The sequence below is a fragment of the Rhinatrema bivittatum genome, chromosome 2 (assembly GCF_901001135.1).
Source record: "Rhinatrema bivittatum chromosome 2, aRhiBiv1.1, whole genome shotgun sequence".
NCBI lineage: Eukaryota > Metazoa > Chordata > Amphibia > Gymnophiona > Rhinatrematidae > Rhinatrema > Rhinatrema bivittatum.
This window is the reverse complement of record NC_042616.1, coordinates 451,423,130-451,440,914: the sequence shown is the minus strand read 5'-3', so window position 1 is coordinate 451,440,914 and position 17,785 is coordinate 451,423,130. Positions and strand designations below refer to the sequence as shown.

Genomic DNA, 17,785 nt, shown 5'->3' with positions numbered 1-17,785 from the left:
TCCACAGGTGGGAGGAATTTCGGTGCAAGAACAATTCAAACAATATCTGGGAACAGTTTTAAAAATACCGAAAGAATCTCTCCTGCCTTTAGCAAAAATATATTTCTTACCTGAAAGAAAAAGGAAAGAGAAAGAACAAGTGGAACAGCAAGATCAAAAACATGGATTATTGAATATCACAGAACTATTGGAGTCATCAAATGAAGAAATAGTATATAAGAGAGGAATAGTCCTTGTTAGATTTATTTTTCCATCAGATAGGGACATGGTCCTTAAACTGTTTCTGAGAAATAAATCGGTGAAATATTATAATCAACAAATATGCATTTTTCCAGATGTAACTAAATTAACACAAAGCAGAAGAAAAGAATTTTTGGCTTTAAAACAACCGGCAGATAAGGTGGGGGCCCAGATGGTAATTCGTTACCCCTGTAAATATATGGTAAAATTGAATAATGTAAACTATGTCTATTTTGAACCCTCAGATCTGAAAAAGTTCTTAGAAGCTAAGAATTTGTTGGGGGAAGTAGTTTCTGACTAAGGTAACAGCAAATAATAGAGATAATGGGGTTATGATACCAGTATATATATGAAAGTAAATATTGCTTTGATTTTGCTCTAATGAGAGGTTGATTCCTCCTAATTTCATTGTACATATGAGTGTTTACAAGGAAGAACGATATTTTAGAAGAATTTGCTTTTTTCCTTTGTTTCTTTTCTCTTTCCGTTGGAGAGTGATAATTGTAGATACTCATACTTTGTGAATGACAGTGTTATGTCATGATTTTGGAAAATTTAATCAAGCTTAAATTTAAATGTGCCACATGCTAACTTCATGGAGTGCCCCCTAGTCTTTATATTATCCGAAAGAGTAAATAACCAATTCACATCCACCCGTTCTAGACCTCTCATGATTTTAAACACCTCTATCTTATCCCCCCTCAGCCGTCTCTTCTCCAAGCTGAAGAGTCCTAACCTCTTTAGTCTTTCCTCAGAGGGGAGCTGTCCATTCCCCTTATCATTTTGGTAGCCCTTCTCTGTACCTTCTCCATCGCAATTATATCTTTTTTGAGATGCAGCAACTAGAATTGTACACAGTATTCAAGGTGCGGTCTCACCATGGAGCGATACAGCGGCATTATGACATTTTCCGTTTTATTCACCATTCCCTTTCTAATAATTCCCAACATTGTTTGCTTTTTTGACTGCCGCAGCACACTGAACCGATGATTTCAATGTGTTATCCACTATGACACCTACATCTTTTTCTTGGGTTGTAGCACCTAATATGGTACCTAACATTGTGTAACTATAGCATGGGTTATTTTTCCCTATATGCATCACCTTGCATTTATCCACATTAAATTTCATCTGCCATTTTGATGCCCAATTTTCCAGTCTCACAAGGTCTTCCTGTAATTTATCACAATCTGCTTGTGATTTAACTACTCTGAACAATTTTGTATCATCTGCAAATTTGATTATCTCACTCGTCGAATTTCTTTCCAGATCATTTATAAATATATTGAAAAGTAAGGGTCCCAATACAGATCCCTGAGGCACTCCACTGCCCACTCCCTTCCACTGAGAAAATTGTCCATTTAATTCTACTTTCTGTTTCCTGTCTTTTAGCCAGTTTTCAATCCACGAAAGGACATCGCCACCTATCCCATGACTTTTTACTTTTCCTAGAAGCCACTCATGAGGAACTTTGTCAAACGCCTTCTGAAAATCCAAGTATACTACATCTACCGGTTCACCTTTATCGACATGTTTATTAACTCCTTCAAAAAAGTGAAGCAGATTTGTGAGGCAAGACTTGCCCTGGGTAAAGCCATGCTGACTTTGTTCCATTAAACCATGTCTTTCTATATGTTCTGTGATTTTGATGTTTAGAACACTTTCCACTATTTTTCCTGGCACTGAAGTCAGGCTAACCTGGAGCCCTTTTTAAATATTGGGGTTACATTTGCTATCCTCCAGATTTCAGGTACAATGGATGATTTTAATGATAGGTTGCAAATTTTTACTAATAGTTGCCTTTATTCTCCCTTCCCCACCTCCTGCCTCTCTCATCTTCACCTTCTTATTCTCTCTGGCCTCTTTGTTCATTTTCCTCCCCTTTCTCAACAATTATTTTCCTCCAATGGCAATAGCTGTAATCCCTCTCCCTGGGTAGGGACCCAGCAGCACAGGACTCCTCCTGCCCTGAGGTCTTATGGTGGCAGGTCTTCCAGGATTGTGGAATACTGCAGTGACTACTCCCATGTCCAATTCTGCCACGAATAAGTGGATCTCTCCTCCCCCAGGCCCGCCACATCAGAAGCAGCTCCTCTCCCTGGTCCACCAAAAGAGATGCTTGGCTAAGCTGTGGCATGCTTACAATGTCACTATATTCTGGCAGCTCCCTCCCTCTTGAGCTTATAGTGCCTCCACATTACTAAGACTCAATAGCATAGACTTTTTTTTTTCTTCCTTGATTGAACAACCAGTGTGCCCCATTCAGAATTGTTCAAGACCCCCAGTTTGCTCACCCCTGTGTTAATGCATGAGTTTAAAAATGTGTACTAACCCAAAAATGTGCATTAAAAAAGCTTAATATGCATGAAGAAGCAAATTTGCTTATTGTAAACCGTGTTCTCCATAGATAGCAGGATGAATTAGCCATGACATGTGAGTGTTGTCATCCGATGGCACTAAACGTACCCTTTTCTCTTAGCTCATACAGCTTTTATTCTACTTAGCATGTGTGGGAGTTCCCACTAGGGATGTGCATTCATGCATTCATTCGTTTAATTCATTTCACCATTAAGCATGTATCTAACGAATGTACGATAAGCGCACAAAGGGGTAGATTTTTAAAGTTGTGCACACGCGTATTTTTGTTTGCACACCAGGCGCGGCCAAGAGTACGCGGGATTTCAATAGATACGCGCGTAGCTGCGCGTATCCATAAAAATCCGGGGTCGGCGCGCGCAAGGCTGCCAAAAATCGGCAGCCTGCGCGCGCCAAGCCACGCAGCCTGCCTCCGTTCCCTCCGAGGCCGCTCTGAAATCGGAGCGGCCTCGGAGGGAACTTTCCTTCGGCCTCCCCCCACCTTCCCCTACCTAACCCCCCCCACCCCCGGCCCTATCTACACCCCCCCCTACCTTTGTTGCGAAAGTTACGCCTGCTCGAGGCAGGCTTAACTTGTGCGCGCCGGATCGGCTGCTGGTGCACCATATTCCTGTCCAGGGGCTAGTCCGGAGGCCACGGCCACGCCCCCGGGCCAGAACCACGCCCGCGGCCCTGCCCCGGATGACGCGCCAGCCGCATCACGCCAACACGCCCCCCGATGATGCGCCGGTCGCAACACACCCCCCCCCCCCCAGGAAAGCCCCAGGACTTACACGCGTCCCGGGGCTTTGCGCGCGCCGGAAGCCTATGCAAGATAGGCTCGGCGCGCGTAGGGGGGGTTTGGAGTAGGTTTTCGGGGGTTACGCGCTTAACCCTCTGAAAATCTATCCCAAAATGAATAGTGTGTGCTTATATCTATGGGCGCCCACATACGTGCACACCATTCATTTTGTGTGTCCATTTGTCCATTCATTAGATATGCGCTTCACCGCGAAATGCAGTGAAACTAATCAAACAAATGGAAGCACGAATGCACATCCCTACTTCCCACTTGAGCATTGCATTGTGAGCCCTTCAGTCAATTTTAAAGCTAAGTCTTGCTAAGTAGTCATCTCTTCAGGGAGGTGAGAGGGTATTTAGCATGGCTAATTCATCTTGCTGTCTACGGAGAATACATTTTATGGTATGCATACTTGCTCTCTCCATCAACAAGCAGGGCTTAATTAGGCAAGACATTCATGGACTCCTACGCTGAAGATTGTAGGGAGCATTTATTGAATAAGCAATCAGCACCCCACTGTGGAGCATAAACTACTGGGTGAACAGTCTATGCAAAACTACTTGTCAACCTTTACTGTTGCCTTTTGATAAACTGTCCAGCAAGTAATGGGACATGAAGGTGTGCAATGACAACCAAGATGTAGCTTTGCAGATGTCTTCAATATGAACTGCTTTGGTACTTGAAAACTGGAGGGTTGCCAATGTAACGCCAGTTTTTAAAAAGGGATCAAGAGGTGATCCAGGAAACTACAGGCCAGTGAGTCTGACATCTGACCCAGGCAAAATGGTAGAAACTATTGTAAAGAACAAAATTGCTGAACATATAAATAAACATAGTTTAATGGAACAAAGCCAACATGGATTTAGCCTAGGGAAGTCTTGCCTCACAAATTTGCTACAGTTTTTTTTGAGGGTATAAATAAACATATGAATAAAGGTGAACCAGTTGATACAGTGCATCTGGATTTCTAGAAAGCATTTGACAAAGTCCCATATGAGAGACTTCTTAGGAAATTAAAAACCCATAAGATAGGGGGTAGTGTCCTATTGTGGATTGCCAACTGGTTAAAAGATAGAAAACAGGGAGTAGGGCTAAATGGTAAATCTTCCCAATGGAAAAAGGTGAATAGCAGAATGCCCAAGGATCTGTTCTAGGACCACTCTTTTTAATATATTTATAAATGACCTGGAAATGGGAATAACAAGTGAGGGGGGATAAATTTACCGATGACACAAAATTATTCAAAGCTGTCAAATCACAAGAGGATTGTGAAAAATTGCAAGAGGACATTGGAAAACTGGGAGACTGGGCATGCAACTGGAAAATACAATTTAATGTAGACAAGTGCAAAGTGATGCACTTAGGAAAAAGAAATCCAAATTAAGGCTACAAAATCAAGGTTCCAGATTAGGAGTCACCACTCAGGAAAAGGATCTAGGTGTCATCGTTGAAAATATTTTGAAATCTTCTGCTCAGTGTACAGCAGCAGCCAAGAAAGCAAATAGAAACTTAGGGATTATTAGGAAAGGAATGGAGAATAAAACAGAGAATATCATAATGCCTCTGTATTGCTCCATGGTGTGACTTCATCTTGTGAGTATTGTGTGCAGTTTTAGTCACATCATCTCAAAAAAGATATAGCAGATTTAGAAAAGGTACAGAGAAGGGCGACCAAAATGATAATGGTGATGGAACAATTTCCCTATGAAGAAAGGCTAAAGAGGTTAGGACTCTTCAGCTTGGAGAAGAGGCAGCTGAGAGGAGATATGTTAGAGGTCTATAACATAATGAGTGGAATGGAATGAGTAAATGTTAATCACTTGTTTACTCTTTCGAAAAGTACAAACAAACAAGGGCTACATAAAGAAGTTACTAGGTAATACGTTTAAAACTAATATGAGAAAATATTTTTTTACTTAACACACAATTAAGCTCTGGAATTTGTTGCCAGAGGATGTGGTGAAAACTATTGGTATAGCATTTAAAAAAGGTTTGGACATGTTCCTGGAGGAAAAGTCCATTAACCATTATTAAGGTAGAGTTGCAGAAATCCACTGCTTATTTTTGGGATAAGCAGCTTGGAATCTCTCTACCCCTTGGGATCCTGCCAGGTACTTGTGACCTGGCTTGGCTCCTGCTGGAAACAGGATACTGGGCTTGAAGGACCTTTGGTCTGACCCAGAATAGCAAGTCTTATATTTTTATGAGCCATTGATGTAGCTTTGATAGAATCTGTAATGTGGAGGCTTGCTAGGGCATAATAATGAACAATACAGTCTTCTAGCAAACTGGACAAAGTATGTTTAGCAACTGCTATGCCCAGTTGGTTAGGATTGTAGGAACAGTTGCGAGCCCTGTTGATGTGGCTAAGTTCTCTTCCGGTAGTAAGCCAATGACGTTTTACAGTCTAAAAAATGAAGGGCTGTTTCACCTTCATGTGCATGTGACCTTGGAAAGAATGTAAGTAATTCAATGGCTTGGTTAATATGAAAAGCTGAGACCACCTTTGGTAGGAACTTTGGATGGGTATGAAGTATCACTCTATAGTGGAAAGAAATTTTGAAAGAAGCTGACTCCAGTGGTTCAAAAGTGGCTTCATAAGTTGTTACAGAACCACGTTAAGGTCCCATGGAACACATGGTTTAACAACTGAAGATTTAGTATGCTATAAACCTTTCATGAACCTTGATATCAAGGGATGAGTGGAAATTGGCCTACCCTCAATATGGTAGGTCACTATGGCACGGAGATATACTCTCACTGGTGAGATGATGAGACCTGAGGAAGAAAGAAAGAGCAAATGTTGAAGTAGTTGTTATGGTTCACATGGAAACAGGTCCAAGGAGCTTTGCTGACACCAGGAAATCTGTTTAGATTTAAAGCTGTAAGCTGTACTAGTTGAGGGTATGTCCTTAACTTCTCTGGGTAAGGAGAAAGAGGTGATCAGTGAGCACACAACATCTAAGCTGTCAAGTTGGGAGAGGGAAGGTTCAGATGATACACACATCCCTCCTCTTGAGTTGGAGAATTGATGGATAGTTGCATCAGATACATGAACTGCACTTGTCTGAGCCATGCTGGTGCTATAAAAATCAGATGGGCCCAAGATCTGAGCACTTTTTGTATCGTTCTGGCTTTAATGCAATCAATGGAAAAGCTTATATGAGATCTGCACTCTTGCTGAGAATAAAAGAGTCCTAAGCCGATCTGATTTCATTTTACTGTTTTCCTCCAACACGAAGAGGTTGACTGAGGGATGTCCCCAGAGGTCAAACAGTCTGTTGACTGTTAATAGGACATTCATGTAGATGAAATACCTTGCTCAGATGGTCTGCTAATGTGTTGGTAATCTCTAGTAGGTAGAATGCATGCAGAATAGTTTGATGATTGCATGCCCATTCCCATATCTTTTTCACCTTTGACAGAATGTCCATGACCCTGTGTCTCCTTTGCTGATATAAAGCATGGCAACTTGATTATCAGTCTGAATGAGAATGCTCTTCCCCTCGAGAAGATACATGAAAGTTAAGGCATATCTGATTGCTTACAGTTCTAGAAGGTTGATCTGAAACTGTCTTTCTGCTAACAATCAAGTCCCTCGAGTTTGGAAGGGACCCAAATGAGCTTCTCATCCCTCAGTGGAGGCATCTATCACTAATGTCACCTGTTGAGGAAGTAGAGTGTTGCCCCCTCTTGAAGAGGTCTAACCACCAGAGACATTCAACAAGGTCATCAAGGGCTGAATTAACTGGTCCCACTGCGAGAGGAAGCCCTCCTATAGGAGTTGCATGTGGAGGCAGGTTAGTGATACTACATGAACTGCCACTGCTACAAGGCCCAGATCATCTAGAACTTCCTTGGCGTTTGCAATCAATGAACAACAGACCTGAGAGTGTTTGCTTAATCTATTGGAAGAAATGCTCTCTCTTGCAGCGTGTCTATCCATGTCCCAGTGAATTTGATTTTCTGAGATGGAATTAGGGTCCATTTTTCAAAATTTTGTAGGAATCCCAATGACTGTAGGAGCTGAATCAATTTCTGTAGGAAGGTCACTAAACAATCAACCAGGTAAGGGAAGATACATATGACTGCTACTACTGCTAGGTACTTGATAAAGGTCCTTGGAGCTCCTGAGAGAACAAAAGGGAGTACTTGGTACTGATAATGAGAAGGGTCCATCACAAAGCATAGATAATGTCCATGGGAAAGATGGATGGAAATTTGAGCATAGGTATCCCCCTGGATTTCTTGGTGATCAGGAAATAGCGAAATTAGAAACCTTGGCAGTGCTGATTGGGCAGGATCAGTTCTATTTCCTGCTGAGTAAGGAGAGACTCCACCTCCAGGCAGAGTTGCACTAAGGGAACTAGATTAAAGGGTGAGCAATGAGGAAGCATGGAAAGCTGGGAGAAACACCAGTAGTAACCAGACTTTATAATCTTGAGAATCCAGTGGTCTTTGGCAATTTTGTGCTATTCTTCCATGTAAAGATGAATTCTCCCCCCTATCAGGAAAGATTAAGTACTGAATTTGGAGGATGGTAAAAAAAACTTGGTCCAGGTTTGGGCTGAATCTGTTGTGTCGCTTTTAGTTGGCGTCGTTCACTGTTGACTCTGATCCAGAAGTTGTTGTGGTGGAAGCAGAGGCTGAACTCGGTACAGCTAAAATTGCCAAAAGGGGCATCTCTGGAAGTATGACTGCTTAAAAGCATAATAGGGTAGATGTTTAATGGACTGATGCTTTGAGCTGGTTGAGAGGGACTCATGATGAAGACATGATGAAGACATGCGAGCATCTCTAGATTTTATGGGATAAAGGTTTTTACTATGAATGAATGAAGTATGATTGTGGTTTGTATGTATAGGGGTTATGGGTTATTACATGTCCATTTGTTGTATGTGTGTTAAATTGCAATGAGTTGATCATATTGACATATCCACTCTAGCTGAGATTGATATGTACTATGAATGTTAAAAAATGTTTGTAATAAACATGAAATGTAATAAATTAATGATAATATTGTTGTAATAAATATGTGCGTTGTTACAAAAGGAGGAAATGCAATAAACTAATAAATAATATTAAAATATATGATCTGTGTGTATAAAAATGTGTGTGTAAAAAATTAAAAAGATAGATTGTACATTGTGGGATGCAATTAGTGGGGTAGGTTTATATGGGTTCAGCTTTTTATGATTCCCATTGTGATATATTTCTGGATACCCACAGCCACCCCTAGATATGGAAGAGTGTATATGCCATCTTATTCAATCTATTTGCGAGGCTTTTTGATTCTACGGGCCGCTCCTCATCATCTTCCATCAGTTCATGCCAAATGGTTTCGTTGAGACCAAGAAGTTTGTGATGATGTCCATGATAAATCAGCTGACATAAAATGCTGGAAGTGCTGCAATTCCTGGATCCCCCAAAGGACATCATGTCCGTCCCAGTTCATGAGGTGCTGCAGGATTTGATGCAGCGCAACTGGGAACATCCTGGATCGGTTCCTCCAGTGAACCGGAAGACGGACACTATTTACCTAGTCCAGCCTTCCCCGGTGTTCCAGAAGATGCAATTAGCTCATCAATTGGTGGTGGTGGAGTCCGCCCAAAAGAAGGCCAAGCGTCCAAAGTCCCATTCCTTGGTGCCACCTGGGAAGGAGCAGAAATTTCGACGCTTTAGGCCACAGGGTATTTCACGAGGCCATGCTTATCTCGTGTATTGCGTCATATAAATTATATATGACACAGTACAACCATAACCTGTTTAAACAGCTACAGGAGTTTGGAGAGTCGCTTCCAGAACAGCTTCAAGACCAGCTGAATTCCATTATAAAGAAGGGATTCGATGTGGAACTTCTGTGGAGTCCTGGGAGTCTGTTGACTTCACCAGTGGCCTCGGTGGTGGTACTCCTGACGGTCCCAGGATGGGTTCCGGTATTGACGCATCCTCTTCTCCCGATGAAAGCGGGATGGGAGTCGATGGAACCATGGGTAACGGTGATTTCTCAGTGCCCCTGGCAGGGCACCGATGAGTAAATTCAGCTTGTCCAGGAGAGGCAGCAGCACCGGAGGCATTGGTGCCGGCTCCGGCACAAGCACCGATGCTGGCATCAGTGGTCACAGGAGGCCTTTGATTGCCTGGACCACAGCCTCTTGAACCATCCGGTGCAATTCCTCTCGGAGAGCTGGGGTGGTGAGCCCCAGGTCCGGAGTGAGAAGCATCACGGGCAATACCGGAGGGTCCACCGGTCCCGGTGGAGTCTCGGTAGCTCTTTCCACCGAAGGCGTGGGACGCCTCGATGCATCTGGCTTCGAGGGCACGGGACGCTCCTCGGCCCGGGTCTTTTTCTTTGTTGGTTCAGTCGATGGTTACACCGAAGTTGCGGAAGCGGAAGGCACCGGTCTTCGATGCTTGTGTTGGTGCTTCTCTCGGCGCTCCACTTTTCCCGGCTCCGGCATCGATGACGGAGACGCTGAGGACTGAGACAGCGATCGTGAATCTTCAGCCTCGGATCGACGTCGATGCTTTGCCAGGGGATTGAGTCGATGGCGCCTGTGGAGACGGGCGGTGAAATAGCAGTGCCATTTTTTCCAATTGTGCCTTACGGCCCTTCGGGGTCATTTGGGCACAATCGGTACATGTCTCCACGTCGTGCGACAGTCCGAGACATAAGACACAGACCAGATGAGGGTCCGTGATTGACTTAGTTCTCGGACAGTCAGGGCATCAACGAAAACCCGTCGCCATCGTGGCCATCGAAAAATTTTAGGCCAGTCGCGGTCGGTGCCGACAAGGCCCATAGAGGTCCCCGCCGGGAATCGACTGAAAAATGGGGTAAACTTATCATACGACTCGGGTTTCGATGGCGAAGAAGGGAGACCCCTAGGGGGTATAAACCTTTGCAAGTTTTAAGGATAATTTCCTGAGGAAAAAATTCCAATCAGGAACTGTGAAGAGCTCCAAAAATCCACATGGCTATAGCTGCATGGAAAAAACGAGACTGAAGGGAGACCCCTGCTGGATGTAGGGTTGTTGCCATGCTGGGCATGCCCAATGGGTGCCAGTCAAAGTTCTAGAAACTTTGACAAAAGTATTCCATGATTGGTTCCATCAGATGATGTCACCCACATGTGAGGACTACCATCCTGCTTGTCCTGTGAGAAACCTTTTTCCAAAATCTGTAACTGTAAAGGAGATAACGTGTGTGATGATAAATTCAAAATTAGAGATTCCTGGAGGTTTGGGATCGTGTAGCTCTCGGAGGGAACTCCGAATAATCCTGTTGATGTTGAGCCTAGTAGTGAGGGAACACCTCGGAGCCTAGTGATGAGGGAACACTAATCCAGGGCACCAAAAATGAAAAAGATGACTGAGGAAGGGTCCTTGGTCACCTCGGAGGGGGATAATCCTAGTTTATGTTCTCTGACTGGCTGGACTTCGCTGCAAGGTAAAATTGTGGGCTAGAACCACTTTGCGGGTGTTCCAACAGAGTATCATTCTGTATTGGAGATTCTGGGATTCCTTCTGAAGGTAGTAAATCTAATATTTTGGATAGGAGAGGTTGGAAGGTACCCTCCTTATCTTTGGCTGCTTGTCCTTATCTTTGGCCCATTGTCAACAGGCTGATGTGCCCTCTGTCCTGGCATGGGTGGAGGAACATTTTCTTCTGATACTAGAATAGAATCTTGCATATCTTATGGGCTCTGCAGAATTTGTGCTGGAGGCTTATTAGATGTGAGAGTTACCAGAGAGTAAATGGGGTCTGGCATCTTCAGACATAGCTCCTCCTCTAGTAACTTTATTGGTGTAAATGCTCTGGTAATTGGTGGTGGCAGTGCCACTCTGCCCCTGGCAAAACTCTGGGCAGGTCAGCATACAGCTGCATTGGAAGTACTGTAGTACAATGCATGGAGGATGGAGCAGCCTAATCCAATGGTCTAAGAGCTAACAGTGGTGAGGCTCGATTCATTTCATGCTCCGGGCTCAATGCATCAAAGTTGTATGTCAACAGTGCCGATGCACAGTGCATCAATGGCACCAATGTGCAAGAGAATTCTATGTCGGGTGAATCTGTGATACTGAGATGCTGTGTGTTTTTGGCGCCAGTTACACCAGTGGCTCTGCTGCGTAGCACTTCTTTTTCTATGATGCAATCTTCAATTTTTTTATGCTTGCTCAACCCCAATGATTCAGCTTGCTCCACTAAAGGGAGGTAGTCGAGACTGCACTCCAGAAAGAGAACAGACTGTGGCTTCTGAGATACATACGCACGTCCTCCATTTTCCAGGCCCTCGACTTTTGAGAAAGCAGGGATATCCAGCCACAATGGTAACAATTAGCCTAGTCATGATTTGGTCCAAGGCAGCAGAAACAAAGATCATGTCCATCTGTAATGGATATTTTCCTACTAAGTACACAGTTGTTAAAGCCGCTCATAGTTTGCTTTTTGTTGCTGGACATCTTGAAGAAAATTCTTTTTTTTTTTTTTTTTTTTTTTTTTAAATAGCACTGAAAAGTGCTGTTTGAGGGCTGCTGAGGCAGCGAGGCAACTTTGAAGTAAAGAGAATTAAGAATTTTACAGAAAATTGAAGAACTAGAGCTTCAAAGCGGATTACATTCAGGTACTGTAGATATTTTTACTAGAATTTATGCTAGAATGTCTGCTAGCAGAAAATATTTCCACTTAACATGAACTTTTGATTTAAGGCCATTTGATTCAATCATATAGAATCTGCAACCGATATCTTTTCATACCTGAGGTGTGGAAGGTTCCAGGTCTTTAATAAGGTTATAAGCTTCTTGGATATCATCTAAAACACAAGAAAGGAAGGAGTTAGCATAGGAAACAAATAGCACTTAACCAGTGAACTGTGTGTTGACACATTCATTCTCTCAGCATATAATACAGCTGAGAAGGGAGAAAAACTAAAACAGGGAACAACTTATTCACAAGTTGAAATGTTGGGGGCAATATTCAAACTGTGTAGTTTGGGACAAAGTCTGTGGGTACTTTTCTCATGCAGATTTTTCTGAATTTTCAAAACTAAAATACCATCAAACTTTTGTTTTGAATTTGCAGCTTATTTTAATCTGGGTACTTTTTTATGAAAAATAATAATTGTAGTCTTTAAAGAAATGTCTAATCATCAATTTGAATATTTTGATGATTATTCAAGAAGACTAAATTTAAGATTTCTCAATTTTTCCAAATCAGATATATTTCCCCTTGATCTCTTAGGATAATCTTTTCAGGAAATACTTAAAATCTCTGAGGAATTACTTCCAGATATTTCTAGGGTATTCTTTTTTCTAGAAAAGTAGATGCACAAGGTAGTATAACCTGATATTGGGGAATATGACAGATCATGTACATTTAACAGCCATGTTGCAGAACTCTCTACTGGATGTTAAATCGTGTGCAACCGTATTGGTGGTTTTTGTATCGGAACCTGTGCTAAATCTTGTATTTTTCATGGGGTTAAAATATTTGTTTTGCCTGATGTTGCCAGATCCACTCAACATAGACAGAAATTATTTATTTCCTTGCAACAGAGGGTAATATCTCTGGACTTTATTTTCATTTTACGTTTTCCTTATAAATGTCATGTTAAGTGAGGGGACAAAAAATATAGGTTTTAAGAACCTGGTCAGTTATAAAGTTTCTGGTCTAAAAGAGAGGTGCCACCAGCTGTGAGTCGAGTACCATGATAATGAATATGTATCAGATAGATTTGCATGCACCGTCTCCACTATATGCAAATCTATCTCATGCATATTTATTGTGGATATTCTGAAAACCAGGCCTGTTTGTGGTTCTCAAGGAGGCCAAAAACAGGCCTGCTCAATCCTTACTGGACTGCTTAATCCTTACTGGAATTCAACTTAGAAATCACATTACTCCAGTATTAAAGTCTTTATACTGGCTCCCCGTAGATAACATGCCACAAACAGGCCTGATTTAGGTCAGAAGAGTTGGCTACTGCTGACCTAAATCATTGGATACTGCTAAGACATCTAACAGGATTTAGGATATCAGACCTTGTCCTCTCTTGATTGCTTCATATTTAGAAGGTAGGAAATATGAAGTCCATCAGGGCAATCAAGTTTTGCAAATGCTCCAAGTGAATATGGGCATGCCACAAGGTTTGGCTTTATCTGCAATCTTACTCAACATTTATCCCCTGCATGTAAACTTTTGGACAATCTTGGAGTTCGATATTGCATTTATGCTGATGATATCCAACTATTGGTCCCCAATGTGAAAAACTGGGCTAATACCCTTGATTTGATTGGAGATGTAGGAATGGTTTTAGTTTCCTTAATACCTGCAATTTGAAGAAGCATTCTTTGGAGGTGTTATTTACGAATTTGTTCAGGTTCAGCTGGTTGTCGAGCAGAACACCAAGGTCTCTCATATGTGCTGCGTGACTCACTGCTGTTTTGGATAGTTGGTCGGAACTTGGGGTGTTGAGAAGAACATTGTTGTTGTCCTGAGTTATTAGGAGGATCTCTGTCTTGTTGGTGTTGAGGATGAGATTGAGGCTGGTAAGAAGTCGGTTGATTGATAGAAGACAGCTGTTCCAATGAGATCAGGTTTTGTGGAGAGACTCTGTGATTGGGGATGAGGATCTGGATGTTGTCCGCATAGAGATAGTGAGTTAACTTAAGGTTGGCGAGTAAAGGGCAGAGCGGGAGGAGGTAGATGTTGAATAGAATGGGTGAGAGAGATGATCCCTGGGGGACTCCCAGGTCGGATCTGACTGGGTGTGATTCTGTATTGTTGATCCTCACCTTGTAAAACCTGTTTTCAAGGAAGGATTTAAACCAATTGAGTGCAGTTTCCTTGATGCCAATGTCTGCCAGTCGCTGTAATAGGATAGAATGGTTCACGGTGTCGAAGGCTGCGGATAGATCCAGAAGAGCACGTAGATATGGTTGGCCTTTTTCCAGATTTAGGAGGATGGTGTCCGAGAGAGAAGATAGTAGTGATTCAGTGTTAAGAGCCTTGCGGAAGCCAAATTGGGTTGGGGCGAGAATATCATTTTCCTTGAGGTATTCTGATAGTTGTTTGTTCACGATTTTTTCCATGATTTTGGCAATCATCGGCAGATTAGCTATGGGGCGGAAGTTGGCTGAATCTGATGGTGATAGGTTAGGTTTTTTTAATAGGGGTTTAAGCATAGCAACCTTGAGTTGGTCTGGAACAAGCCCTTGAGCAAGGGAGCAGTTTATGACATCTGTTATAGGCATAGTGATGATATTTGGAATGGTGAAAAGCAGGTTGGACGGAATATGGTCTACCGGGTGAGAAGGTTTAAGCTTCTTGAGTATGTTCTCTATTTCTAGAGAAGATGTGGATTTGAATGAGGCTAGTGATGTGTTTCGTTGATGACAAGTGGAGAATGTGGGCAGGGGCGGAGGAATGGGTGCCTTGAGGGGCGCGATAAGGGTGGCAATTTTTTTCTCAAAGTAGTTGGCCAGTTCCTTGGCTTTACTGGTGGCTTTGTCGTCTGGAATGAGAGGTGTGGACGGTTTGGTGAGGGCTGATACATAGGAGAACAGGGCTTTGGCATCAAAGATGAAATGATGGATCTTTTTTGCGAAGAATTCTTTCTTGGTTCTGTTGATGACATTCCTGTAGGCATTTAGGCGGGATTTGTAAGCAGCTAAGGTTGAAGAAGAGGGTTTTTTACACCAACTGTGCTCTTTACTTCTAAGATCCTGCTTGAGGGACTTCAGTTCAGGTGTGAACCATGGTTTCCTGTTGTCCCTATCCGGCTGTAGGGTTTTGGTGATCGTTGGGCAGGTTCGTTTGGGCTATTTTGCTGTTGATGTTGAACCAGGACGAGGTCACAGTGTTGGCGTCAGAGAGGTCGAGTTGAGCTAGTTCATTGGTGAGCTGCGTGCTGAAGAGTTCTCTAGAGCAGGGTTTCCTGAATGTTACCGATGTTTTAGGGAAGGCCTGGGGAGGGTGTTCCTTAATCTCAAGGACCGTGGAAATGATCTGATGACCCGACCATGGGACTGGAGAGCATGTTGGGTTGGCAGATAGCGAGATGCCCTCATTTATAAAAATGAGGTCTAAAGTGTGGCCCGCTTTGTGGGTCGGAATGTTAACAATTTGTTTGAAACCCAAATGGCTGAGTGTGGTGAGTAGAGTTTCGCAGTTCGAAGAGAGTGGCGTGGCATCCACGTGTAGATTAAAGTCTCCCATCAGGATGGCAGGTTTGTCCGCATTGAAGTGTTTCGCGATGAGTTCAATTACGGGAGAAGGGTTGGCTTCTAGTGTTCTTGGAGGAGCGTAAATTAGACCGATTTGAAGAAACTTTGATTTAAAGAAGGCAAATTCCAGAGAAGATGTGACATTTGAGAGATGTAAGGTTAGGCCTAGCCCTTTTTTGCGGCTAAGAGCAGACCGCCTCCTCTTTTTTTGATGTTGATGGCCCTATTAGATATTCCCGCACGATTCAGAAAGGAAAATGTGCAGCCAAGCCGCACATTTTACTTTCAGAAATTAGCGCCTACCCAAAGGTAGGCGCTAATTTCTCCGGACACCGGGAAACTGCACAGAAAAGCAGTAAAAACTGCTTTTCTGTGCAACCCTCCCACTTAATATCATGGCAATATTAAGTCGGAGGTCCAGAAAGTTAAAAAAAGTTAAAAAAAAAAATTGGAAGTCGGCCCGCGGCTTGAAAACCGGACGCTCAATTTTGCTGGCGTCCAGTTTCCGAACCCGTGGCTGTCAACGGGTTTGAGAACCGACGCCGGCAAAATTGAGCGTCGGCTGTCAAACCCGCTGACAGCCGCTGCTCCTATCCAAAAAGAGGCGCTAGGGATGCGCTAGTGTCCCTAGCGCCTCTTTTTACCGCCGACCCTAATTTGAATACTGAATCGCGCGCACAGGAGAGTGGCCTGTGCGCGTGCTGGGAGAGTGGGCGTTCACCCGCTCTCCCGCGGACTAAAGAAAATAGGCAAAGAGGATATCCATCATGGAGATTTGCAGAGAAACAGTTTTCCTTCCAATCCAAAAAGCACAGCTCTACATCTACATTTTATAGCTCAAATAAAATCATCGCTTATAAATGGAGAGTAAACATTCAGAGAATGAAATATGGTACATAATTTCCTTCTGGATGTATATATGTGTGGCTGTCTGGGGAAGAATGAATCCTCCTGCACTCTTTTGTAGGAGGAAGCTCTCTGCTAAGTTTCATTAGAGGAACAGAGTAGTTGATATTTACAGTGGAGGAGCAGCCTAGTGGTTAAAGCAGTGGGCTATGAATCAAGGTTCAAATCCCAATGCTGCTCCTTTTGAACTTGGGCAAGTCACTTTACCCTTCATTGCCTCAGGTACAATTTAACCCCTAGCTGCATCAAGCCACAATGTTTTATTGTTTATTTATTTTATTTATTTAAAAACTTTTCTATACCGTCGCTAAGTTATATACCATTGCAACGGTTTACAAATAGGCACATAGACCAAGGTAAGTAAATGTAGGATATCGTACATTCTAACAGGTGCCAATAAAGTTCGGTTACAATTTCATAAATAAAATCATTATTTGAGTAATGTTGGTCAAGTCCAGGTATATTATTGAGTTACTATCTCTTTGAGATATTACTTCTTAAATGTAGGATTGAGTAAATTCATTCTCATCTGCATTACCCTGTACTTTCATTCTCTACCCTCCACACTCTTTAGTGAAGGCTTTTTTAAAGAGCCATGTTTTTAAATTTTTCTTAAATGTTTTGAGATTATTCTGTAATCTGAGTTCAGGGGGCATCATGTTCCATAGTATGGGCCCAGCCAATGATAAAGCCCTTTCTCTCACGTGGGTTAATTTTGCTGACTTTACTGAAGGGATTGTTAGTAGTGCTTTGTTTGCTGAGCGTTTTTGTGGAACGTGTACTCGTAAGGCTGTGTTTAGCCAGTCTGCTTCTTTATCATATATTAGTTTGTGTATGGTGCATAAGGCCTTGTATTTTATCCTGTATTCGATGAGTAACCAATGTAAGTCTGCTAGAGTTTCGGTTATATGGTCCCTCCTCTTTTTTCCCGTCAGTATTCTGGCTGCAGTATTTTGAAGTATCTGGAGTGGTCTTATCGATGTGCTTGGGAGTCCTAGTAAGAGTGCATTGCAGCAGTCAGTGCTGGAACAGATAAGCATTTGCAATACTGTTCTAAAGTGGGCAGGTGTGAGCAATGGTTTCAATCTTCTGAGGACCATACATTTTGCATAGCCTTCTCTTACTTTTATAGATATGTGTTGCTTCAGGTTGATTTCTGGGTCCATTATTACTCCCAGATTCCTTACTTTTTCAGCTAGCTCAATTTTTTTGTTATTTCTTAGGGTTATCGGTGTTTGAATGATTTCAGTATGTTTT

General features: G+C 42.7%; 1 protein-coding gene across 2 annotated transcripts in view; it reads right to left on the bottom strand.

Annotated features, from left to right (window-relative positions):
* The window catches only part of TTC26 (tetratricopeptide repeat domain 26), a 258,672-nt gene that overhangs the window by 148,983 nt on the left and 91,904 nt on the right, over nt 1-17,785 (bottom strand). For both annotated transcript variants that reach the window (XM_029590355.1, XM_029590356.1), the window contains one exon: nt 12,155-12,210. In XM_029590355.1, coding sequence (XP_029446215.1) covers nt 12,155-12,210 — 56 coding nt within the window. The remainder of the gene's footprint in view (nt 1-12,154; nt 12,211-17,785) is intronic.